Source organism: Erythrolamprus reginae, chromosome 10, assembly GCF_031021105.1.
Source record: "Erythrolamprus reginae isolate rEryReg1 chromosome 10, rEryReg1.hap1, whole genome shotgun sequence".
NCBI lineage: Eukaryota > Metazoa > Chordata > Lepidosauria > Squamata > Dipsadidae > Erythrolamprus > Erythrolamprus reginae.
Genome location: NC_091959.1, coordinates 37,803,291 through 37,831,119, shown reverse-complemented (window position 1 = coordinate 37,831,119; position 27,829 = coordinate 37,803,291). Strand labels below are relative to the sequence as shown.

At 42.5% G+C, this 27,829-nt stretch overlaps 1 protein-coding gene across 12 annotated transcripts in view; it reads right to left on the bottom strand.

The window, feature by feature from the left end:
* SFSWAP (splicing factor SWAP) overlaps positions 1-27,829 on the bottom strand; it is a 151,944-nt gene that overhangs the window by 48,266 nt on the left and 75,849 nt on the right. For all 12 annotated transcript variants that reach the window (XM_070762561.1, XM_070762563.1, XM_070762562.1 and 9 more), the window contains one exon: positions 19,285-19,475. In XM_070762561.1, the coding sequence (XP_070618662.1) occupies positions 19,285-19,475 (191 nt within the window). The remainder of the gene's footprint in view (positions 1-19,284; positions 19,476-27,829) is intronic.

The window sequence follows — 27,829 nt, the reverse complement described above, 5'->3', positions numbered from 1 at the left end:
ACGCAGCGCCGAAAAGGACCGGCTGTTAGTCCCTTGAAGCTGGTCCTTCTCGGCACTGCGTTGCTGTAGCCTCCGAGGCCGCCCACCGCGCGGAGATCCCCTCGCCCAAACGTTCAGCAGGAGGCTTTGCCGGCTGTTGGTTCCTTGAAGAAGCCGCCCCACCGCCGTCGTTGTGTAAATTGGAATATTCCGACTTACACCAAACTCGGATTACGATGGGCCGTGGGAACGGATCCCCGTTGTAAGTCGGGGACTACCTGTATAAGAGAGGCCAAAACCAACAGGTTTCTGGAATAAAATAAACAAACATAATTTATATAGCATTATATAGCCACTAATAACAACAATAACAATAACAACAACAACCATACATGACTTGGATTGACTACAAGAAAACCTTTGACTCATTGTCACACAGCTGGATCATAAAATGCCTGGAAGTCATTGGAGTCAATGAAAACATCAGGAAATTCATAGAAAAGGCGATAAAATATTGGAAGACTGAGCTTTTTGTTGGGAATGAAAGCTATGGACTGATCAACATCAGAAGGGGCATCTTCCAGGGAGACTCTGTGTCCCCATTGCTATTCATCATTGCTATAATCCCGCTGTCACTCATCCTACAGAAAACAAACCTAGGCTATCAAACTGCTAGGAATTCACAGAAAATATCACACCTGCTGTATATGGAAGTTGTACGGAAAATCAGAAACTGAGATACAGTCACTAACCAACACTGTGCGAATCTTCAGCAATGACATCAGCATGGAGTTTAGCCTGGATAAGTGTAGCACAGTGGCACTGGAAAAGGGGAAAATCACTGAAAAGTGAGGGCATTGACATACCAAATGGTCAAACCATCAAGTGTCACCAGCCAGAAGCCTACAGATACTTGGGTATCTTGTAACTGGATAATATCAAGCATGCCGATGTGAAAACTATGATCAGCAAAGAGTTCATCCAGAGGACTAGAAAAATTTTGAAGAGCAAACTGAATGGTGGCAACACTATCAAGGCTATAAATACTTGGGCCATGCCTGTCATTTGGTACACAGCTGGCATAGTGAACCTGGACTCAAGCAGAGCTGGACAACTTGGACAGGAAAACCAACGTCAATGCAGTGACGTTGACAGGCTATATTTACCAAGGAAAATAGGTGGCAGAGGACTTTTGCAAGTGAGGCAGACAGTGGAAGAAGAGAAGCATGCAATAGCTGACTATGTGAAGGAGAGCAAAGAGCTAGCATTGCTAGAGGTCAACAATAGGAAGCTTTTCAAAGTGAAGCAAACTAAGGACCAGTACAGAAAAACTGTAACTCAATGTCCTATGAACAGCTGGCGGAACAAAGCATTGCATGGCCAATTCTTGGAGAAGATTGAAGGCAAAGTGGATAAAGAAAAGACCTGGGCATGGCTTACAAGTGGAACACTCAAAAAGGAGACAGAAGGACTAATGCTAGCTGCACAAGAACAGGCCATTAGAACGAATGCTATCAAAGCCAGAATTGAAAAATTAACAAACGATCCAAAGTGCAGACTCTGTAAAGAAACAGACAAAACAATTGATCCCATGCTCAGCTGCTGCAAAAAAATCATACAGACTGACTACAAGCATAGGCACGATCCTGTGGCACAGATGATCCACTGGAACTTGTGCCAGAATTACCATCTACTAGTGGCAAAGAACTGGTGGGATCATAAGCCCGAAAAAGTGGTCGAAAATGAGCAAGCAAAACTACTGTGGGACTTCCGACTGACCAAATTTTGAAACATAACACACCAGACATCCTGATTGTGGAGAAAAAGAAAGTATGGATCATCGACATTGCAATTCCAGAAGACAGCAGAATTGAGGAGAAGCAGCTAGAGAAATTAGTGATATACAAAGATCTAATAATCAAGCTGCAACGACTCTGGCATAAGCCAGTGAAAGTGGTCACAGTGGTCCTTGGCACACTGGGTGCAGTACCATAGGATCTCAGCAGACATTTGAAAACCATTGGAATTGACAAAATCTCCATCTGTCAATTGCAAAAGGCCGCTTTACTGGGATCGGCACACATAATTCGCCACTGCATCACGCAAGTCCTAGATGCTTGGGAAGCGCCCGACTGGTGATGAAATACAAAATCCAGATAGTGATCTCATTTGCTGTGTTGTATTGATAGAAACATAAAAGAATGACGGCAGAAAAAGACCTCATGATCCATCTAGTCTGCCCTTATACTATTTTCTGTATTTTATCTTAGGATGGATATATGTTTATCCCAGGCATGTTTAAATTCAGTTACTGTGGATTTATCAACCACGTCTGCTGGAAGTTTGTTCCAAGGATCTACTACTCTTTCAGTAAAATAATATTTTCTCATGTTGCTTTTGATCTTTCTCCTAACTAACTTCAGATTGTGTCCCCTTGTTCTTGTGTTCACTTTCCTATTAAAAACACTTCCCTCCTGAAGCTTATTTAAGCCTTTAACATATTTAAATGTTTCGATCATGTCCCCCCTTTTCCTTCTGTCCTCCAGACTATACAGATTGAGTTCATTAAGTCTTTCCTGATATGTTTTATGCTTAAGACCTTCCACCATTCTTGTAGACCGTCTTTGGACCTGTAGACCATCTTTGGACTGGGCTACAGATGATGATGATAGAAACATAGAAGTCTGACGGCAGAAAAAGACCTCCTGGTCCATCTAGTCTGTCCTTATAATATTTCCGGCATTTTATCTTACAATGGATATATGTTTATCCCAGGCATGTTTAAATTCAGTTACTGTGGATTTATCAACCACGTCTGCTGGAAGTTTGTTCCAAGGATCTACTACTCTTTCAGTAAAATAATATTTTCTCATGCTGCTTTTGATCTTTCCCCCAACTAACTTCAGATTGTGTCCCCTTGTTCTTGTGTTCACTTTCCTATTAAAAACACTTCCCTCCTGGACCTTATTTAACCCTTTAATATATTTAAATGTTTCGATCATGTCCCCCCTTTTCCTTCTGTCCTCCAGACTATACAGATTGAGTTCATTAAGTCTTTCCTGATACGTTTTATGCTTAAGACCTTCCACCATTCTTGTAGACCGTCTTTGGACCCGTTCAATTTTGTCAATATCTTTTTGTAGGTGAGGTCTCCAGAACTGAACCCAGTATTCCAAATGTGGTCTCACCAGCACTCTATATAGCGGGATGATAATCTCCCTCTTCCTGCTTGTTATACCTCTAGCTATGCAGCCAAGCATCCTACTTGCTTTCCCTACCGCCTGACTGCACTTTTCACCCATTTTGAGACTGTCAGAAATCACTACCCCAAAATCCTTCTCTTCTGAAGATGATAATGATAATGATGATAATAATAGCACAATTGGAGCGTGTTTTGGAAATAAAAGGAGTTTCAGGCGAGGAGTCCTTAAAATGTCAAAAGCTGAAGCACAGAAAATGTTTTTATCAGCCATGTCAAGGGAATCAATACTTTGTTTGAAGGCAAGGCGGAACTCGGCACCGTCATTCAAGCACAAACAATGTCGCTTTCCTTCAAGAAGCATTTAATCGCTGCAAAATCTGATAAGGCATGTTTTCCTCTTTTCATTTTTTTCCTACAGATCGGTGAAGGGCATTTCTTTGAAGTTCTACATCTGGAAAAAAAAGCTGAGGCAGAGAAGGAATAGAATAGAATAAAATTTTATTGGCCAAGTGTGATTGGACACACAAGGAATTTGTCTTGGTGCATATGCTCTCAGCGTACATAAAATAAAATATGCATTTGTCAAGAATCATGTGGTACGAAACTTAATGATTGTCATAGGGGTCAAGTAAGCAATGAAGAAGCAATATTAATAAAAATCTTAGGATATAAGCAACAAGTTACACTCATACAGTCAACATTTGACTCGTGCAGTATACAGGTCCTCAATGGAGGGCAGGTTGGCAGCAATGGCTTCTTCTGCAGTTCTGATTATCCTCTGAAGTCTGTGTCGATCCTGTTGGGTTGCAGCACCAAACCAGACAGTTATGGAGGTGCAGATGACAGACTCAATGATTCCTCTGTAGAACTGTATCAGCAGCTCCTTGGGCAGTTTGAGCTTCCTGAGCTGGCGCAGAAAGAACATTCTTTGTTGTGCTTTTTTGATGATGTTTTTGATGTTAGGTGACCATTTTAGGTCTTGAGATATGATAGAACCTAGAAATTTGAAGGTCTCTACTGTTGATACTGTGTTGTCTAGTATTGTGAGGTGGAAGGGTTTCTCCTAAAGTCTACCACCATTTCTACGGTTTTGAGTGTGTTCAGTTCTAGATTGTTCTGGTCACACCACAAGGATAGTTGTTCAACTTCCCGTCTGTATGCGGATTCATCATTGTCTCGAATGAGTCCATAAATGGAAGATGGACAAGGGAGAAGAGAGCTTGAGTCTCTTCAGGTAGTCCCCTATTTACGACCATGACTTGAACCGACAAATTTTGGTTGTTGAGTCACCAGAATTGTTAATACCGTCCAGCCAAATTTGTTTTTGTTGGTTTGTTAAACGAATGCTGCAGTTCTGTTAAGTGAATCCATTGTCCTCTAATGGGGCGTGGTGGTTTTTTTGGCTGAAAAATAGAAGGAGGTGCCAGTTTCTGGAAAGAACATCTTGTAAAATGTCATGTGACTGAAGGATGATGCAAATGGTCGTAAAGGGTGAACAGGTGTGCCAGGTGTCCAAAATTTGGTCCCAGAATTGCAGCACTGCAGACGTCACAACTTCTAAATCTAGGTTGCAAGTCCTGTTTTGGGGGGTCTGTCGCAACTGTGAAGTCACTAAGCAACCAGGACTATCTTGACTTGATCAGTTGACCTTGTGTGGGGAGCCCAGAGGAGCAACAGAACATCCCTTTGCAATTTAAACTAATTTTAATGGGGTCAAGCATCTTGGTCTCCTTTCCAATTCTAAATTTTTAACTTTCAGAGTATAAGATGCACTGCCCCCCAAAGTGGGTAAAATTTTTGATGCATCTTATAGACCAAGTACGGGCCCACTTTTTGGCTCTCGGAACCCTCCATCTGTCAAGTTTTTGTCCTTCCCTGAGCGCCGAAGCATTATGCAGGCCAACAATGGGCACGTTTTGGGCAAAAACGGGGTGCATGGAGGATTCAGAAGGTCAAAAACGGGCCTGATTTTGGCCTGCAAAATGCTTCCGGGGGCCAGGGACGCTAAAAATATGACAAACTATTTTTGTTTTTTGGTTGTTTCTCTAAATCTAGTTATAGTCTCAAAAATGTGATAATTGTCATATGCTGTTTTTAGAAACATAGAAACATAGAAGACTGACGGCAGAAAAAGACCTCATGATCCATCTAGTCTGCCCTTATACTATTTCCTGTATTTTATCTTAGGATGGATTTATGTTTATCCCAGGCATGTTTAAATTCAGTTACTGTAGATTTACCAAGCACGTCTGCTGGAAGTTTGTTCCAAGGATCTACTACTCTTTCAGTGAAATAATATTTTCTCATGTTGCTTTTGATCTTTCCCCCAACTAACTTCAGATTGTGTCCCCTTGTTCTTGTGTTCACTTTCCTATTAAAAACACTTCCCTTCTGAAACCTATTTAACTCTTTAACATATTTAAATGTTTCGATCATGTCCCCCCTTTTCCTTCTGTCCTCCAGACTATACAGATTGAGTTCATGGAGTCTTTCCTGATACGTTTTATGCTTAAGACCTTCCACCATTCTTGTAGCCCGTCTTTGGACCCGTTCAATTTTGTCAATATCTTTTTGTAGGTGAGGTCTCCAGAACTGAACACAGTATTCCAAATGGGGTCTCACCAGCGCTCTATATAAGGGGATCACAATCTCCCTCTTCCTGCTTGTTATACCTCTAGCTATGCAGCCAAGCATCCTACTTGCTTTTCCTGCCGCCCGACCACACTTTTTATATTTTAACAGCCAAGGGCTCTTCCCGGAGGCAGACAGGCGGTTCAAAAATGTAAACAAATATCAATGCATGCTCAGGGGATAAATCGTGTCAATCACACACACCACACACATTTAAAAGTGATGATGGACACAAAATGTACAAACCGCACACATTACAAAAAAGGTAATGCCAAGCCAAAGATGCTGCAAAAGATATCAAGAAAAATAAAAAATAAAAAAATCCAATCCTTTCTCCCTTGAGGAAAGAGGATCTGCCTCTAGCTGTCAGTCACGATTTAGCAATGAAGATAAATGGAAAGTTATCTTAGGAAGGATAATGAAAAGCATAAACCAGGAACGGGATGAAATAAAGCAAGGGGCGATTAGCTGGCCCATCCTTCAATTTGGAGCCCTTGGAGTTAATGCTTGCTAAGAGGTATTTGAGCAGCTCTTTTGAGTTCTTACAGGCATTTTAAGTAATCAATTCCCTCCCTCTGAATGTCAATTATCTCTGGTTTATGAGGAATGCAGGCACCCTTCCAACTTCTATTACGTACAGAAACTATTTACCGGAGTCGAGGTATTGACCAGTTTGGTTGATATACAGCAAATGGAAACTGCCGGCTAAACCCTGGGATGCAAAGCTGGATAAGTGCTTACTAACATTTATAAACCTGTAGCAAATCAGGGTTACTGTGACAGCCCATTACCATATTAGAAAAGGCCAAAGGAAGGAGGTGCAGAATCCAAAAGTTTCAAAGGATATAAACTTTGGCGGTTAAGAAGAGCCTTCTAAGGATGACAAATGTCACAGCCTGGTTCAAAACCTTGGTTCGAGAGCAGAATCCGTTCCCGCCATGCAGCCATTTGGTAAAATAAGGTAAAGTCTTTTGAAGCGAGTGGTGTATAATGAATTTATACCATCTCCGCAAGCTAAGGATAACAAGGTGATGGTAAAGAATAAAGAGCTAACCACTTCAGGGAATATTCTGCGTATTTTCAAAAATAAGAAAATAAAAAGCCGCAGCATGATGGCAGTTGCTGGTGTGGATTTCTGCACACTAACCGAGTCTTGCACAACATATGGGGTTGGACTAGAAGACCACCGAGGTCCCTTCCAGCCCTATGGTTCTATCAATGTCTGTATCATGGTATGGTTCACACAACTTGCTAGGCCCTGTTGTGGTTAGCTCTGGCCCAGCTCCTGCCCCAAGGACTGTGGATGTGGGGGAGACATCCACATGCTGCAGGCCTGTTTTGCCCCCAGTGGAATCTGCTGATGAAGGCTCCTCTGACCAAGAAGACATGAGTGACAGGGAGGAGGAGAGTGGGGCAGACAGCTCAGAAGGAGATCAATCATCTAGCTCCTCCTTGGATTCAGAACAAGAATTAATGATACAGCCATGCATGCGGAGAGCGATGCATAGGCAACAACAACTGAGAGATTATTATCAAAGAAAATGAGGCCACCTGTGGTTGGGTGGGGCTGTGGTAATTAGTGAGGCTGCTATAAAGAGCAGCCTGTGGGTTTGGCCATTGTGGAGGATTATCTGATCCTTGTGTTTCGTGACTGCTTTACTGACTTTGACCTTTTGTGTGCTGATTTTCCCCCGCTTTGAAACTAAACCAGAGCAAAGTGTGTTTCACTTTGTGAAAGAAGGACTGTGAATTGCCTCACAGCTGCAAGCTAAGTATCACAGAACTGATAAGGGACTTGTACAAATTACCAGTTTGTTTGGAGACGAGTGCTCTTTGCTATACCAAAAGAGGGCTTAGGTTAAGGGAATTTTCCTTATAAAGAACACTGTTTTGAATTTTCAAACGTGTGTCTGAAATTTGTACCTGTGAATTTTTGGGAGGAGTCTACCAGAGAGCCCGACAGAACAGGCCCATGCTAGGTCCATCTGGTAAACTTGCCAGATTTTTTTCTCTTGGTACATTCATATCTCATACCAGCAAATTATCTGTTTATTTATTTAGTCATGTCTATATTTATATTAGAGATAGAGAACCTTTGAGAGCTATATGCAATGCAATTTCATTTTAATGTATGTCAATTAATATACATTCAAAGTGCCAATAATTATTTTATATTCTATTCCATTGCACATTTCTACTCTATTCTGGTGTTCTTTTCCATTCTCTACTTTGTTCTACTCTATTCTATTTTCTATTCTAATCTCAAAATAAAAACTCATAATATATTAATATGAAACTCGTCCCCATAGCTATTCACAAGCTACTGCACATGACTGATGAACATATTTCTTTCAACAAATGTATTCCAAAGCTATTGGTTTTAGGTTTTAAAGATGTCTAGAAAATATTTTAGGTTCTAAGATGTCTACAAAAGCCTCCCTAAGACAACCTCACTTATCTTGTTCTCCTTTTCCCTTGCCTCTTCTCATCAGAAGCTGTTATATGGAAAAGACACCCACATAAGATTGTCTATACTGAGGTTGTCTCATTTCCCAAGAGCTTGAAGATGAGTGAGTAAGTCCAGGTCCACCTATCTCAGGACAGAACAAGGCTTCAAAGATTCTACCTTCAAAGAGGACTTGACAGCCATACAGATCCCATGTCTGGCTCCACTTGAAATGTCATTCTAAATAGCAACTGCCTGCAAATATTATTTTGCCATCTTTGCCGAAGAAGTCTGTCTTCTCCAGTTCCAGATCCGGGCCAAAAAGAAGAAGACGAGTTAGGCTCTTTTTCACTGTCATAAATTCATCTAAATTGTGAGCCAGGTACACCTTCTAATTCTCAGCCACATCTTATGCACCACACTAGACAACCTACCGTAATAAAACAATCAAACTTGAAGATTGTACCACTCAAAGAACAAGCTCTCAAAATACTTTCAAACGAACTGAAGAGGGAAGGAAAGTGGGGCGGGATGGGTGATGGTGATAGGCACCCTTGAAAATTTGTTAGTGGGCTAATAATATACAATTGAATATGTCATTCACACGAACCGCCTTAAATTACAAGAATTGTTGCTTGGGAGCAATTAAAGATATTCATTGTCTTTTGAATTCTGCATTTCCATGTGCTTGTTAATAACCACAAAGAGTGCTATTAAAAACACAAAAGCTATTAGAGATTTAAAAACAAAGAAGCCTCATTTACATACAATTCCAGTTATTTTTAGCCGAAGCATCACATTTTTTTCTCTCTCTTGAAGCCTGGATTCATGGAGAGTATAGGAATCTCTCAAGAACCAACTGAAGGAACTTCATTCATAGTTCGGAAGCTACCTCTGAATTGCTAATTCAAACCATCCGTGGACTTGAAGAACTAAGCTAAGAATATTAATCTTTTTGGGGTTTAAGCACTTTACTCAAAAATACATTGCCTGCCTGGATCAAAAAAAAATATCGAACTTATACACAAAGATGCTCTCGCTGCTATTCCGTGTACACAAAGTCTTAGATTTAAGTCACTGGCCCCTGATTTATACTTCAATCCTTAAGCTGATGTGCTTTCACGAGCTTACAAAGACGTGATGGAAATTTTAATTGAATCGGATTTTCTGTCCCAGAAAAAAACCCACAAAACACCAACCATCTAGGTTTTAAGATATAGCTCTGTCTTCATTACTGGGAAACAGACGCTTGTAATATACATCCATCCAGCAGCCGTCACATTCTTGCTAAGATAATGTTTATTCTCCCCTGGTGATGGAGAATTTATGATCCTTCTACTGAGTTTGCTCAAGATGTCATTACCCAAAGATGTGCTGGAAGTTTCACACCACAAAAAAGACCTCTCTGCACCAAGAGCAACGGCCCAAACGTGAAAGAAAGAGAGGGTGAAATCCTCAAGAATCAAATAAAATCAGAAGGAAAGAACAACATAAAAAAGAAGCTCAGAGCTGTGGAAACGGTCCCTGAAATTGAGAACCAGAAAATGATGCATCCAAAATTATTGCACGGTGTACGCATATAATGATAGGATTCAGATATCAGGGTCAGGCCATGTTCTGCTTAATTACAGATTTGCTGAATAAATCACTGGCTGGGTTCACACGTTTGGTTAGCTGGTTGCTGCAACAGCTGCTGTTGTGATTCTCAAGTTTTTTGGTCAATGATCTAAGGAACTGTGGAAAGGCTGAAAGCAATCTCACAGAATTAGATACTAGAAGATCTCAGCTCCAGCTTTGCAGCAGCAATTCAAACCTGATAACCCATCCAACAGTTTTATGGGAATCTTTGGCAAAGCTTGCAGAGCAATTAAGTTTAAAGGCTTAAGAGAAGGGCCTTTTTTTCTTATCAACACAAAACATGCCTGCAGTTTAAAGCTTGTAGTTACATCCAGTGTAATCAAGATCTAAATGATTTCTAAGCTGCCTTTCCAGATGGTATCCAAGGGTGAATGGTTCTGCCTTTCACACAATCTTGCTGTTTTACGTGACAGGTCGCCGGCTCCAGCTCCCTTACCTTTGGCTCAAGAGACCACAGGAAATCAGCCCCAAGGATTTGCCATTAGGAACATTCACACAAAGTACAAAAAAGAAATTTATTATTTAATAACACACATATTGGTTGCGGCACGAATTACATTTGCGCAGAAATGGAAAGAAAAGACAATACCAAAAGATGTAGAAGTATTTTAAAAAATTATAGAATGTGCAGAATTAGATATGATGACAAGACATTTGAATAATCAAACTGAAACAGAATTTTATAAAATATGGGATAAAGTATATGATTGGTGGAATTTTAAAAATAGTATTAAAAATTAAATAAGTAAGAATGTATAACTATTTTAAGATTTATAAGATAGAGTGAAATAGTTTATAGTATGATAAAGTTAGAAGTGTTATCTTTTCCTGCATTTTTTATATTTTATCTTTTTGAATAAGTATATGATATTTTATAAAGAAATTTAATTAACATGATTAATATAAAAATATAGAGTTAAATTTACTAAAAATGTAATGTACATGTGTGACATTTCTGTATTGATCTGACAACAGTTAGGGTTTTATATTTTTGTATTAGTTAGACTTCTACGATAAGCGGAGCAATGGTAGCTCCTTAAATGTTTAACGTTGTTTGTCTTTGTTTGTCTTTTTGAAAAACAATCAAAATATTTTTTTAAAAAAGGAACATTCACACAAAAATATTCTGACAAGCTAAATTTTCTCCCCCAAAAGTGGGTGGAATTATGGTTTCGTTGGCTTGCAAAAGGAAGTTGCAATGATCCAAAAGGCCCAGAGATCAGATGATTCTTTTGGGATAGGAAACAAAACCATGATCCTCATGATACTTTTTCAGGAAAACTAGAAATATCGGCTAATCTTTTTGAGGCATCTTAGCCCAATGTAAATCGTTCTTAGATTGCAACACTGATGCTGCCTAGGGTTGCTAGGAGTTGGGATGTTAATGCATCCATGGGAGCTTTCCATGGGAGAAGTTGCTTTTAAAAGGAAGTATCTTTTGGAAGGATTTATTTATTTATTTATTAATCAGATTTGTGTGCCGCCCCTCTCCCTAGACTTGGGGCGGCTAACAGCAATAATAATACAATGTAAACAAATCTAATATTTAAGTTAATTTAAAAAACCCCAATTTAAGAAACCAATCATACGTACTGACATACCATGCATAAATTTTATAAGCCTAGGGGGAAGGGAAAGTCTCAATTCCCCCATGCCTGGCGACAGAGGTGGGTTTTAAGGAGTTTACGAAAGGCAAGGAGGGTGGGGGCAACTCTGATATCTGGGGGGAGTCGGGGCCGCCACAGAGAAGGCTCTTCCCCTGGGTCCCGCCAAACGACATTGTTTAGTTGACGGGACCCGGAGAAGGCCAACTCTGTGAGACCTAACTGGTCGCTGGGATTCGAGCGGCAGACGTTGTTGACCTTAATCTTAAGAGATGTGGAAATTAAGGCTTGGTAAAATTTAACTAGGCTCAGAAATGTTCTAGATCTAGTGTTGGGTCTGTAAATGTTCACTGGGTATATGATATAAAGCAGGATTTCTCACCCTCTGCAACTTTTAAGACAGGTGGACTTCAACTCAACGTCAACCTCAGCTTGGAGGTTTGGGAATTGTAGTCCACCTGAATTAACTCCTGACTTTTATTTCATTCCAGGATTCGTCCCTTTCCTGAGAGGGGGAAGCCTGTCAGGCCTGGAAGCCATCTTTTGCCTTTCTGTATTCAGGCCTGCCACATTTACTGCTGTGGGAAAATGGAGGGGGGATTATATGGAGCAGGTGATATGTAGCAGTCTAAATAACATTCTTTCCAGAAAGTCCAGGCCGCTGTGCCCTGCAGCTGAGATGAAGTGACTGGGAGGTATCTTCAGTTTTAGATGCTGCCTGATTGGATCGTGTGATGGATCCAATGTGGGTGCTGGGCAGGGACTTGAACTTTCCTTTGGGTGGAGAAAACCTGGTAACTTTCAGAATTGGGTTTCCCCAGATGTTGCCAAGATGACATCTCTAATAAATTGCAACTAGTCTTGGAGTTTTATTTCGCTGGGGGTGTTTACTAGAAAGCTGACACCCATCTTAAAAGTTGCCAAGGTTGAGATATACTGAATTAAGATAAGGAGAGAAGAACCTATTGTTCCACTTGGTTGAACTTGGTTTGACATATGATGGGTGGACTTCAAGTTGACTTTAACTTCAGTTTGCTGGTTGGAGAATTCTGGGAGTTAAGGTCTATCCATCTTAAAAGTTATCAGGGTTAGAAACACTGATCTAAGATAAGGAGAGAGGTACTTATGGTTGGACTTGTTTGGATCTAAGATGGGTGGATTTCAATTCAACGTCAGCTTGCTGGTCAGGGAGTTCTGGGAACTGAAGTCCACCCATCTTAAAAGTTTTCAAGGTTGAGAAACAATGATCTAAGAAAAGGGAGAGAGGTACTCATTGCTCTACTTGGCTGGACTTGGTTTGACATAAGATGGGTGGACTTCCAACTCAACTTCAAGTTGTTGGCCAGGGAATTCTGGGAGTTGAAGTTGGTTCCAGTTGGTTGGACTTGATTTGACGTAAGATAGGGGGATTTCAAACTCAACCTCAGCTTGTTGGCCAGGGAATTCTGGGAGTTGAAATCCACCCATCTTAAAAACTTTCCAAGGTTGAGAAACCCTGATCTAAGAGAAAGGAGAGAGGTACTTTTTGCTTTAGTTGGTTGGAATTGGTTTGACATAAGATGGGTGGACTTCAACTCAACTTCAGCTTGTTGGCCAAGAAATTCTGGGTGTTGAAATCCACCCATCTTAAAAACTTTCCAAGGTTGAGAAACCCTGATCTAAGAGAAAGGAGAGAGGTACTTATTGCTCTAGTTGGTTGGAATTGGTTTGACATAAGATGGGTGGACTTCAACTCAACTTCAGCTTGCTGGCCAAGAAATTCTGGGAGTTGAAGTCCACCCATCTTAAAAACTTTCCAAAGTTGAGAAACCCTGATCTAAGAGAAAGGAGAGAGGTACTTATTGCTCTAGTTGGTTGGAATTGGTTTGACATAAGATGGGTGGACTTCAACTCAACTTCAGCTTGTTGGCCAAGGAATTCTGGGAGTTGAAGTCCACCCATCGTAAAAGTTATAAAGGTTTGAGAAACACCAATCTAAGATAAAGGAGAGAAGTACTCACTGCTCCACTTGGTTACAGTAGCTTGGAAACCAACCACCTCACAGCTTTGACTAGGAGAATCTGTGCCTACCAGGGTCTCTCCCACATACTTCCGAAGCTTTCCCGTTTTAGGAACGGAGGAGTGGGCACTTTGCAAAATGCCAACGTCTCTGCTAGCCTCCCAACCGCAGGCAGGGATGATTAAATAAACAGATCGGAAGAGCCTAAGTACCACCTGCTCCTGGGGAGGAGAGGGTTCGGCTATGACGGATCATCCCTTGCGGGGAGGGGGGAAAGAGAATCTTATTTTCTCAATACAGACTTTTTTTTTTTGGCCTAATGAGTATGCTCGGACAGCTGCTGCCAACTCTCGGGTGCCAAAGATCAAGCATAACACGCTTTTGTTCCTTAGGAATTTAATTTGAGTTCTCTCTGCCCTGGTTTTGAGGCCTCCAAACTTGTTTTCAGGAGCACTAACAAATCCCCAACTTTCCGGGGAAAATTATCTTCAAAACCATAGTTCTTAGGTTGCTCCTAGCAACACTACGTCCCCTTAGAGCTTTTGGGGTTTTTTTTCCTCTTTGCTTCAGACCCCAGATCCACCCCTTTCTAAACAAGCAAGAGGAAGAAAAGCAGTAATTAATAAAACAAAAGCTTCTATCAGTACTAATGCACCATCTCGATGGAATTAAGGCCAATGCAGTTATTTAGCAAAAGTGAGTTTCTTGCCTCCGGTTTTCAAGCAGCTTCTTGCCCGGTACATGCTGAGGGCTAAAAACACCCTCATACTTGTTCAAAAATAGTATCAGTCCCACCGTTGGCTTTGCTTTTAAGCATGCAATGTGGCCTGATATGCCTGACCTCGACTGGAAAAAGAAAATTCCAAATCTTAAAAAAACTCCAGGATTTTTATTACTGTTGTGAGCCGCCCTGAGTCTTCGGAGAGGGGCGGCATACAAATCTAATAAATAATAATAATAATAATAATAATAATAATAATAATAATAATAATAATAATAATTGGAGAAGGGGAGAACTCAGCTGACGTTTTTAAATGGAAGGATGTTTGCAACTGTTTTCAACAGGATGGATTGGATTGAAATCAAGTCGATTTAAATCACCAGTAACAAGGCTTGATTTAAATCATATTTTTTAAAGAGCAACTGTCATCTCTGTCGCTCAGCCACTCATCCTCTGAATTGACTCACTTCACAGTCCCAATATTGCAGAATATACAGCCTCATGCTATGTAACTAAGTGCCATTTCATGCTGAATAAACTAAATTATTGACATGACTTAAATATAAAACTATCTTTAGATAGATTTTTACTGCAAAAGCATTTTATTAAAATGAAATTGATAAAAATCAAATTTAAATTAAAAAAAAGATTTTTAAATATTAAAAAAAAAAATCATCTATTTTATCCACCCTGGTTTTCAATTAGCACAACTGTATTAAGATTTACTTATTAAGTAATAAGTAAATCTTAATAACCCTGGAAGGGGGGGAAAGAATTATTCATTTCATCTGGCATAAATGCATTTGTTTATGTGTCTATGGAGTTATCCTAAAATGCTCCATTACTGCAAATGGTTTCTCCAATACGTGAGCGTTTTTGACATGTCTTGGTGTGCGCTTCCCTCAACACAATGCTGCGCCTTGAAAAATATGTTGTTATCTGGAGGGATAATTATACTCCGATTCATGGACATGTTTGGGAAATGCAAACAATGTATGCTTTTATTAGAAATACAAATCTTAGCATTTTTACCCCCATATAGTTTAGCATATAGGAGAAAAATGCCCATTCAACAAAGATGATTTGCCTCACTTTGGAGTTATCAGGAACAGTGGCTGAGTCCATTTATTACAATTGCTTATTATCTCCAAAGACCAACGTGTGATTCATTTTAGACATTTTTTTCTTCCTTTCTTTATTATTCTTATTCAATTTCAGTCAACTTTAACGTTTTCAGCAGTATCGGTAGCTCTCTTGGAGATTTTGTCAGCCTTACTAGGTAGACCAAACGGGAAACACAGCCAGAGGAAGTAATTCTACTTTATTGTAAAGCTACATTAATAGAATTGTTCAAGTCTGAAAGGACAAATCTCTCATTGTCTCCTTTACAGGATGAGAAACTAGGGAGGGGTCCCTTCTGAGTTTCTTCCTATTATGCAGGTGGGGGCCATGCCTTCTCTTAACTGATTGTTCCCTAAATAATCATGGGACTTTGCTTCATCTCCCAAGGTCATTCCTACATACCATTACAGCTATCTCCTTTACAGGATGAGGAACTAGGGAGGGTCCCTTCTAAGCCTCTTTCTCTGCCCATTATGCAGCTATAGGGTATGCTGTCCCTTATCTGAACATTATCTAAACAGCTTCTCTATCTATCTATCTATCTATCTATCTATCTATCTATCTATCTATCTATCTATCTATCTATCTATCTATCTATCTATCTATCTATCTATCTATCTATCGGATTTGTATGCCGCTCCTCTCCGCAGACTCGGGGCGGCTAACAACAGTGACAAAAAACAGCATGTAACAATCCAATACTAAACAACTAAAAAACCCCTTATTATAAAACCAAACATACATACAAACATACCATGCGTAAATTGTAAGGCCTAGGGGGAAATAATATCTCAGTTCCCCCATGCCTGACGGCACAGGTGGGTTTTAAGAAACTTACGAAAGGCAAGGAGGGTGGGGGGCAATTCTAATATCTGGGGGGAGTTGGTTCCAAAGGGCCGGGGCCGCCACAGAGAAGGCTTTTCCCCTGGGTCCTGCCAAACGACATTGTTTAGTTGATGGGACCCGGAGAAGGCCCACTCTGTGTGACTTAACTAGTCGCTGGGATTCGTGCAGCAGAAGGCGGTCCCGGAGATAATCTGGTCCGGTGCCATGAAGGGCTTTCTAGGTCATAACCAATGTCTCAGTGTCTTTCTCATACACTATAGTAGCCATCTCCTTTAAAGAAACCAGAGAGGGTCCCTTCTGAGTCTCTTTCTCCACCGATTGTCCAGTTCTGGGCTATGAAAAACAATAACTTATTAGACCCAAATCAGCATGGCTTTACTGAAGGCAAATCATGTCAGACTAATCTCATTGATTTCTTTGACTATGTCACAAAGGTGTTGGATGAAGGTGGTGCCGTGGATATTGCCTACCTGGACTTCAGCAAAGCCTTTGATACGGTTCCACATAAAGAGCTGATAGATAAATTAGTGAAGATTGGACTTAATCCCTGGATAGTTCAATGGATTTGCAGCTGGCTGAAGCGTAGACATCAGAGAGTTATTGTTAATGGCGAGTATTCTGAGCAGAGTCAGGTTACAAGCGGTGTGCCACAAGGATCTGTTCTGGGTCCTATTCTTTTTAATATATTTGTGAGTGACATAGGGGAAGGTTTGGTAGGGAAGGTTTGCCTATTTGCCGATGACTCTAAAGTGTGCAATAGGGTTGATATTCCTGGAGGCGTCTGTAATATGGTAAATGATTTAGCTTTACTAGATAAATGGTCTAAGCAATGGAAACTGCAGTTTAATGTTTCCAAATGTAAAATAATGCACTTGGGGAAAAGGAATCCTCAATCTGAGTATTGTATTGGCAGTTCAGTGTTGGCAAATACTTCAAAAGAAAAGGATTTAGGGGTAGTGATTTCTGACAGTCTCAAAATGGGTGAACAGTGCAGTCAGGCGGTAGGGAAAGCAAGTAGGATGCTTGGCTGCATAGCTAGAGGTATAACAAGCAGGAAGAGGGAGATTATGATCCCACTATATAGAATGCTGGTGAGACCACATTTGGAACACTGTGTTCAGTTCTGGAGACCTCACCTACAAAAAGATATTGACAAAATTGAACGGGTCCAAAGACGGGCTACAAGAATGGTGGAAGGTCTTAAGCATAAAACGTATCAGGAAAGACTGAATGAACTCAATCTGTATAGTCTGGAGGACAGAAGGAAAAGGGGGGACATGATCGAAACATTTAAATATATTAAAGGGTTAAATAAGGTCCAGGAGGGAAGTGTTTTTAATAGGAAAGTGAACACAAGAACAAGGGGACACAATCTGAAGTTAGTTGGGGGAAAGATCAAAAGCAACATGAGAAAATATTATTTTACTGAAAGAGTAGTAGATCCTTGGAACAAACTTCCTGCAGATGTGGTAGATAAATCCACAGTAACTGAATTTAAACATGCCTGGGATAAACATATATCCATCCTAAGATAAAATACAGAAAATAGTATAAGGGCAGACTAGATGGACCATGAGGTCTTTTTCTGCCGTCAGACTTCTATGTTTCTATGTTTCTATGATGCAGTCTCTTATCTGACCATTCCATAGACAGCATCCTTTCCCTCCATCCCGAGGTCTTTCCCACACACCGTTACAACCACCTCCTTTACAGCTTGAGAAACTAGGGAGGGTCCCTTCTGAGCTTCCTTCTCCACTCATAACGCAGCTGTGGGCTATTCTGTCTCTTATCCGAATATTCCCCTAAATAGCTTCTCTCTGTCTCATTTCTCAGTGTCTTTCTCATACACCATAGCAGCCATCTCCTTTAGGTCTTTCTCATACACCATTACAGCCACCTTCTTAACAGCTTGAGCAACTAGGGAGGGTCCCTTCTGAGATTCTTTCTCCATCTGTTATGCAAGGTTATGCAGTCTCTTATCTAACGCTTCCCTTGGCTTATCTTATTTTATCTTATCTTATTAATTAATTAATCAGAAGAAAAGGATTTAGGGGTAGTGATTTCTGACAGTCTCAAAATGGGGGAACAGTGCAGTCAGGCGGTAGGGAAAGCAAGTAGGATGCTTGGCTGCATAGCTAGAGGTATAACAAGCAGGAAGAGGGAGATTATGATCCCGCTATATAGAATGCTGGTGAGACCCCATTTGGAATACTGTGTTCAGTTCTGGAGACCTCACCTACAAAAAGATATTGACAAAATTGAACGGGTCCAAAGACGGGCTACAAGAATGGTGGAAGGTCTTAAGCATAAAACGTATCAGGAAAGACTTAATGAACTCAATCTGTATAGTCTGGAGGACAGAAGGAAAAGGGGGGACATGATCGAAACATTTAAATATATTAAAGGGTTAAATAAGGTCCAGGAGGGAAGTGTTTTTAATAGGAAAGTGAACACAAGAACAAGGGGACACAATCTGAGGTTAGTTGGGGGAAAGATCAAAAGCAACATGAGAAAATATTATTTTACTGAAAGAGTAGTAGATCCTTGTAACAAACTTCCAGCAGACGTGGTAGATAAATCCACAGTAACTGAATTTAAACATGCCTGGGATAAACATATATCCATTGTAAGATAAAATACAGGAAATATTATAAGGGCAGACTAGATGGACCATGAGGTCTTTTTCTGCCGTCAGACTTCTATGTTTCTAATTAATTAGATTTGTATGCCGCCCCTCTCCGTAGACTCGGGGCGGCTCACAGCAATAATAAAGACAATGTAAAAACAAATCTAATAATTTAAAAAACACTAAAAAACCCATTATTAAAAGAAAACATACACACAAACATACCATGTATAAACTGTATAAGCCTGGGGGAGATGTCTCAGTTCCCCCATGCCTGACGGTAGAGGTGGGTTTGAAGAAGTTTACGAAAGGCAAGGAGGGTGGGGGCAGTTCTAATCTCCGGGGGGGAGCTGGTTCCAGAGGGTCGGGGCCGCCACAGAGAAGGCTCTTAGCTCCCCCTCCAATCAAACTTTCCCCCACTTGCCATTACAAATCCCCACTGCAGTGTAAACTGTGTCTCCGTTGCTCACCTCTATGTTAAAGGCACTTTCCTCCATTTTTTCAACTTCTATGTCCGTCAGTGGATTCTTCAGGTTCTGCAAGAAGAGGGCAGCTTTTCTTTTCCGTTCCGCTTGGAGCTGTTTCTCTTTCGATTCTTTGGAAGCCTGGGCTAGTTTTTCTCTGGCCGCCGCTGCCAACCGGTCTTCTAATTTCTGTTTTGCTGGTGGTGGAGGAGGAAAAGAGAAGAGGCTGTCGTTTAACTTAAGACATTGGGAGACCAACCATTTCTTACACAAAGCTGCATTATCGTCTGAAAATCAGGCAACTTAAAACAAAACAACCCACCTCCAATTTACATGGCCTTTTAAAGATTGTTTGGAAGAACATCTTAAAAATTTCTAAGAGGCAGAACAAAAGTTTCTTTTTTCAAAAAAAGAGAGAAAAGAATACAAAGTGATGTGACTGCTCTAAAAACATCAAACAGCAGGGATTTTCAAAGAGCGGCTTTTCATGAGCTAACAAAGGACATGATAAAGAACAAAGCACTAAGACAAAATAGCAAAGATGAGGCTGCCATAAATTGAGAGAAGGTTATCAGGGAGTGGGATTGAGAAACAGGGAGCAAACCCCACTCCCTTCTAGCGCTGATGAAGTTATCTAGTTGGCTAATGAAACGTCTGCAAGCAAACCACCAAGTTCAAGAGAGCACCAGGAACCCCGCAGCCCTTCTTTTTCCACTCTGCAAACCCCATCCCCCTTCTAGCACCGATGACGTTACCTAGTTAGGTACTGAAACACCCGCAGGAAAACCGCCAAGCTCAGAGCTCACTAAGGATCCCAAGCTACAAACATTTTCTTCTACTGGAGACATCCGGACGTTAGGCATGACCAGGGAGATATCCCAGCAATCGATTAGGTCCCACAGAGTTGGCCTTCTCCGGGTCCCGTCGACGAAACAATGTTGTCTGGCGGGCCCCAGGGGAAGAGCCTTCTCTGTGGCGGCTCCAACCCTCTGGAATCAACTCCCCCTGGAAATCAGGACTGCCCCCACCCTCCTTGCCTTTCGTAAGCTACTTAAAACCCACCTCTGCCATCAGGCATGGGGGAACTGAGATACTCTTTCCCCCTAGACCTTTACAATTTTATGCATGTTATGTCTGTATGTATGTTTGGTTTTTATATTAATGGGTTTTTAATCGTTTATTATTGGATTATTATTGTACACTGTCTTATTATTGCTGTTAGTCGCCCCGAGTCTCCGGAGAGGGGCGGCATACAAATCAAATAAAATAAAATAAAAAAATAAAAAATTAATGCTGATGTGAAAACTATGATCAGCAAAGAGTACATCCAGAGAACTAGAAAAATTTTGAAGAGCAAACTGAATGGTGGCAACACAATCAAGGCTATAAATACTTGGGCCATGTCTGTCATTAGGTACACAGCTGGCATAGTGAACTGGACTCAAGCAGAGCTGGACAACTTGGACAGGAAAACCAACGTCAACGCAGTGATGTTGACAGGCTATATTTACCAAGGAAAATAGGTGGCAGAGGACTTTTGCAAGTGAGGCAGACAGTGGAAGAAGAGAAACATGCATTAGCTGAAGGAGAGCAGAGCCAGCATTGATAGAGGTCAACAATAGGAAGCTTTTCAAAGTGAAGCAAACTAAGGGCCAGTACAGAAAAACTGTAACTCAATGTCCTATGAACAGCTGGCGGAACAAAGCATTGCATGGCCAGTTCTTGGAGAAGATTGAAGGCAAAGTGGATAAAGAAAAGACCTGGGCATGGCTTACAAGTGGAACACTCAAAAAGGAGAAAGAAGGACTAATGCTAGCTGCACAAGAACAGGCCATTAGAACGAATGCTATCAAAGCCAGAATTGAAAAATTAACAAACGATCCAAAGTGCAGACTCTGTAAAGAAACAGACAAAGTGAAGCAAACTAAGGGCCAGTACAGAAAAACTGTAACGCACGTTTGCCGCCTGGCATGGGGAAATTGATTCCCCACGACTGTCCCGTTTTATGTATGGTTTGTTTGGGGTGTATGACTGTTTTTATATTAAGGGTTTTAACTATTTTTTAATCATTGGATTTGTACTGTGTTTTGTTGTTGTGAGCCGCTCCGAGTCTCCGGAGAGGGGCGGCATACAAATCTAATGAATAAACAATCTAACAAATAAATAAATATCCTGAACCAGATAACCTAGCCTCTTGAGCTGGAGCCACGAATAGAACTTTATTTATTTTATTTATTAAATTTGTATGCCGCCCCTCTCCGTAGACTCGGGGCGGCTCACAGCAGTAATAGAAAAACAATATACAATACAAATCTAATAATTAAAACTAAAAACCCATAATTTAAAAAACATGCACACAACATACCATACCTAAACAATATAGGCCTGGGGAAGTTATCTCAGTTCCCCCATGCCTGACGACAGAGGTGGGTTTTAAGAAGCTTACGAAAGGCGAGGAAGGTGGGGGCAATTCTGATCTCTGGGGGGGAGTTGGTTCCAGAGAGTTGGGGCCGCCACAGAGAAGGCGGCCCCGACTACAGAAAGAACTCAAACAAGACTTGAAAAAAACAGAGCCCACTCAAAACAGAGCAAGCTGGTATGTGGTAGTAACCATTAGATCCAGGTTAATTAAGAACTAAGGCAGCAAAAGGCAACAGAAACTGAGATTTAGTCTGGGTTTACATGACAGTCCCTAATCTACGGTCTCTCTTTTTCTGGCTCTCATGGAGAATTGTTCTCTCCATCTCCTATTAAGCTAAAGACTGAGCTTATTTATACTGTATTTTGTATGGCAAAAATTCAAAGAACTGAATACTGGGCGAACAAAGCAGAGGGCAGGTTATAACCCAGCTGCCTCCAATGCCAAGCAGAGACTCAAGGTTAAAATAAATTTAAGCATTATACGATAGAGGGGAAGATTAATCGTGGCATAAATCTGAAAGGCGGGAAACAATGCTTCCGAGATCCAGTTTCAAAACGTAAATTGCTGATTGCTGTCACGTGAGTCTTGCCTTGCTAATTATGTCTTATTCTAATTATTTCTTAGTTGACGCAGCTCCCTGCCTCTTCTACGTTGGGTACAATTACCATGGAAATGTTTTCTGCTTACGCAGACCTTTTCCAATGCTGTGCTAGAACCAAGCAATGGAGACAGAAGGGAGGTTTGCATGACAGTACCGTTAGCTGTACACTCACAGCTTTCCTTGTCGCTAGCTGTGCTAATTAAAATAGCCCGTGTGTGTTTGGGCGTACGACAATCGCAAGATGTGCGTTTAAGCCGTGTCATGTTATGAATGCTTCTCTTAGTATGGCTTGCTGATCAAAAAAAATTAAAAGGCCACTGATTGTATCAGGCAATGGTGCTCTCCAAGTTTTAAGTGTGGATGGACAGCGAATGAGGCTTAAATCACTCAAGAGTGCCTTGTGGAGGAGTGAATACAGTGTTTGTTTGTTTGTTTGTTTGTTTATTTATTTATTTATTAGATTTGTATGCTGACCCTCTCTGAAGACTCGGGGCGGCTAACAACAGTATAAAAAGACAATGTAAACAAATCTAATATTAAAAATAATCTAAAAAAACCCAATTTAAAGAACCACTCATACATACAAGCATACCATGTATAAATTCTATAAGCCTAGGGGGAAGGGAAATTTCAATTCCCCCATGCCTGACGACAGAGGTGGGTTTTAAGGAGCTTGCGAAAGGCAAGGAGGGTGGGGGCAACTCTGATATCTGGGGGGAGCTGATTCCAGAGGGCCGGGGCCGCCACAGAGAAGGCTCTTCTCCTGGGTCCCGCCAAACGACATTGCTTAGTCGACGGGACCCGGAGAAGGCCAACTCTGTGGGACCCAACCGGTCGCTGGGATTCGTGCGGCAGAAGGCGGTCCTGGAGATATTCTGGTCCGATGCCATGAAGGGCTTTATAGGTCATAACCAACACTTTGAATTGTGACCGGAAATTGATCGGCAACCCGCGAAAGTCGAATTTCCGTGAAGTAGAGATGCGGAAGTAAATACACCATTTTTGGCTATGGACAGTATCACAAGCCATCCCTTAAGACTTTAAACCCCTAAATTACCATTTCCCATTCCCTTAACAACCATTTACTCACCATTATTACTGGTACTCACCATTGAATAAGACACTTAGTGATCCTGATATTTATAAACATAATTATTTATCAACAATAATTTTTTTTTTGTTATTTACTTGCAAAAATTATTAGTTTGGCAATGACATATGACGTCATCGGGTGGGAAAAAACCATGGTATAGAAAACCCCCCCCGCAAAGTATTTTTTAATTAATATTTTTTGAAAAACCGTGGTATAGGCTATTCGCGAAGTTCGAATCCGTGAAAATCGAGGGAACACTGTACACAGTCCAGATAAGCCTATTGCGACACTGTTGGCGCTGCAGGTTTTTGAACAAAATGGAGGAGAAAATAGGCGTTGATTGCTTACCTGAACGCCTCTTCTCGTACGGTGAGCGGGTACAGCAGTCACATGGGTTGCTCATGTCCAATCCGGTGGAACTGAGCCTAGTGTTAAAAAAGCTTGCCGGATCCGCCCCTTCCCCAGAATTCGCGAATCCATAGACTAGGCTCAGCTGTGAAGCTCTGTAGTGTTCAACTCTTATTGTTAGAGGAAGAAAGGTTATAGGAAGGTAAAGAAGACACATACAAGGGCGGGAAGTGACTGCTGTACCCGCTCACCGTACGAGAAGAGGCGTTCAGGTAAGCAATCAACGCCTATTCTCCGTACTGAAGGAGCGGGTCCAGCAGTCACATGGGACATACCCAATAGATGGTCCCTAGGGTGGGATTAGATTGCTATCGTGTGAGATAACGGATTGGAGTACCCTTCTGCCGAAGGCAGCGTCCGCTGAAGCGTAAGAATCAATCTTGTAGTGCCTGATGAAGGAATTTGGCGAGGCCCAAGTGGCTGCTTTGCAGACCTCCTCCAACGGGGCTTGAGTCGCCCAAGCGGCCGAGGTGGCTGCGCTCCTGGTGGAATGCGCTGTGATGTTCCTTGGAACTGAGAGGGAGGCCGACTCATAGGCCTTAGATATAGTCCCTCTGATCCAACGGCCTATTACTGTTGAAGACACTTTGGCCCCCATGACTCTGGGGTGATAGGCTATAAAAAGTGCTTCTGACCTCCGAAAGGGTCCTGTGCGTTGGATATAGATTCTCAGCGCTCTAATGAGATCCAGGGTGTGCCATCTAATTGCCAAGGGATGGTCTCGTTGGAGGCAGAAGGAAGGTAGGACAATATCCTGAGTTCTGTGGAACATGGAACTGACCTTGGGTAAGAAGGTAGGGTCCAGTCGCAAGACTACCTTGTCCTGATGAAATTGACAAAGGTCCTGCCTGATTGAGAGGGCAACCAGCTCCGAAATGCGTCGGGCAGAGGTAATAGCCACCAGGAATGCTACTTTAAAGGATAGGTACCTGAGGGACGCCGACTTTAGGGGTTCGTATGGTGCCTGCGTGAGGGAATGGAGAACCCGTGGCAAATCCCAGGATGGATACCTGTGAACCTTGGAAGGTCTGAGGTTGGCTATGCCCTTGAGGAATTCCTGAACTTCTGGGAAGGATCGGAGAGGCTGTCTGCGGGGGCCTCCTAGGACAGATGAAATGGCTGCCAGATGACGCCGGAGGGTGCTGGTGGAAGGTCCTTTATGGAAACCTTGCATAAGGAAGGAAATGATTCTGTGTATGGGAATGCACAGGGGAGAGAGGCCTTCCTGTAGACACCACTGGTGAAACTTGGACCACGTGTGGTCGTAGATTCGATTGGTCGAACCCCTTCTGGCCTTTAAAATGACCTCCACTGTATCGGGGTCGTGACCACGCAGTTCTAAGTCTCTCCTGATAACAGCCAGGCGGTGAGGTGGAACCACTCCGGATCTGGATGGAATGAGGCCCCCTGCCGCAGCATATCCCCCGAAACGGGGAGTCGCCAAGGGTCCTGGACGGACAACTGTTGGAGATCCGCGAACCAGGGCCGGCGGGGCCAATGAGGGGCGATTAAGATTACTCGGGCCCTCTCGGTGAGGACCTTGTGAATCACGTCCGGGAGAATTGGAATTGGAGGGAATGCGTAAAGTAGGCCTGGAGGCCATGGGCTCCGGAGGGCATTGATTGCTTCCGCTCCCGGGGATGGAAATCTGGAAAAGAAGCGAGGGAGTTGGGCGTTTGCATTGGTCGCGAAGAGATCCAGAATTGGTAGGCCGAATCTGAGGCTGATTTGATGGAACAGGTCTTGATGGAGGTTCCACTCTCCTGGGTCTATCGTTGCTCGAGATAGCCAATCCGCCTGGACGTTGAGGCTCCCCGAGATGTGGTCGGCTAGGAGCGACCGAATATGTTTTTCCGCCCAAAGGCCTAACTTGAGGGCCTCCCTCATGAGGGCCTTGGATCTCGTGCCCCCCTGTCTGCAGATATGGCTTTTTGTGGCAATGTTGTCGGTGAGAATGAGAACGTGCCGGTTGGGAATGCGAGGAGAGAAATGCTTCAGAGCCAGGGAAACGGCTCTTAACTCTAGCCAATTGATTGGCTTGGAAGCTTCCTCCGGGGACCACGTGCCCTGGGCTATCATCCCCTGGGCGTGGGCGCCCCATCCCGATAGACTGGCATCTGTGGTGATGACAAATTGATCCGGGCACCTGAACGGGGATCCTTTGTCCATGGCCGGAGACTTCCACCACTTGAAGGATCTGCGAACAATTGGTGGGATGACAATGCGACGATTTGAGTTGCTGTGCCCCGATCTCTGAAAGGGTAATAGGAGCCACTGAAGTTCCCTAGCATGAAGGCGAGCCCAGGGAATGATGCCTATGCATGACACCATCTTCCCCAACAGGGAAGACAGGGTTACTATGGATACTGAAGGTTTAGATAAAATGCAAGAAATTAACTCCCCTATACTGAATTTTCTCTCGGGAGAGAGAAAAACCTGGGAGGATTCTGAATTAATAATGGATCCCAGGTGTAAGATGGATGTGGAAGGTTGGAGATGACTTTTATCAAAGTTGATGGAAAATCCATGGTCCTGAAGGACTGACATGGTGATAGAAAGGTCTGTTTTCACTTTCTCTCGGGAGTTCCCATGAATCAAAATATCATCAAGATAACATAAAATGTGAATGGGAGACGCCCGGATATAGGCCGCCAGGGACCCCAAGAGCTTTGTAAAGACCCGAGGGGCCGAGGAAAGGCCAAATGGCATCGCCCTATACTGGAAATGCCTGCCTTGAAAGGAGAAACGTAAAAATTTTCTGTGGCATTTGGCTATAGGAATGTGGAGGTAGGCCTCAGTGAGGTCTAAAGAGACCATGAAATCTCCCGTGTGGATGGCGGCCAAAATAGATGATAAGGAGTGCATCTTAAACTTCCTATATTTGATGAATAGGTTAAGCTTCTTTAAATCCAAAATAGCTCTCCAACCTCCGGAGGATTTTGGAACCATAAATAGGATGGAATAAAAACCTAGACCCTTCTGACCGGAAGGAACCGGTTGAATGGCTCTGATGGACAATAAGTGAGAAATGGCCTCCTCCATACGGTTACAATCTGAGGAGGACCTGGGAGAAGGGCAGGAAATAAAACGTTTCGGGGGGGGAGAAATAAATTCTAAAAGAAGGCCTGTTTGAACAGTGTCAATGACCCAGGGGTCCTTGGAGGTGAGACGCCAATTAGAGGCGAAATGGGCTAGGCGACCACCTATGGGAATTGAGGAAAAATTACCATCTAGGTTTCTTTGAAGCCCTGTTAGAGGACGCTCCCCTTTGGAAGCGAAAACCTCTGCCCCTGGAGTTCCTACCTTGGGAACGAAGCGGGGGGAATACTGACCTGGAGATCTCTGATAGGAAGCCGCTTGGTCTTGCTGACGCCCTGGGCGACGAAAGGACTGCGTTTTGGTAGCCTTTTTGGTGGTTGGACCCAAAACTTTCTTCTTGTCCGTGGTTTCCGTGAGGAGTGGATCCAGAAGATCACCGAAAAGAAGGTCGCGCTTTAAGGGTCCCAGGGATAACTGCCACTTCTGGCGTACTCCCGCTTGCCAAGGGCGAATCCATAGGAGTCTTCTTGCCGTTGTAGAAGCTGCAATAGACTTGGCAGAAAATCTAGTAGATTGTAAAGTGGCATCAGCCACGTACTGGGCAGCTGCAAAGACCTTGTTGAAGTCTTGTTGACCTCTCAAGTCATCGGGAGGAATATGCTGTTGAAGTTGGCGAAGCCACAGAAGCATGGCTCTGGAGAAAAAGGAAGCCGCTGCAGAACTTTTAATGGCCCAGGAATCTGCGGTGAATCCTCTTTTGAGCATTTGTTCAATCCGCTTGTCCTCTGGGCGGAGGACTTCCTCTGCTTCGCCTGGCACAGCAGCCGCCGAGTGAAGGATCTTGACAGGTTCATCCGGTTTAGGAAAGGATAGGAGCTCCTCATAGGAAGAGGAAAGTTTGTACAATTTTCTGACCTTGGTTGAGGGATTAAGCCCAGAGGCTGGGAAGTCCCACTGCTTAAGTAAGGCATCTTTAAACAATTTAGGC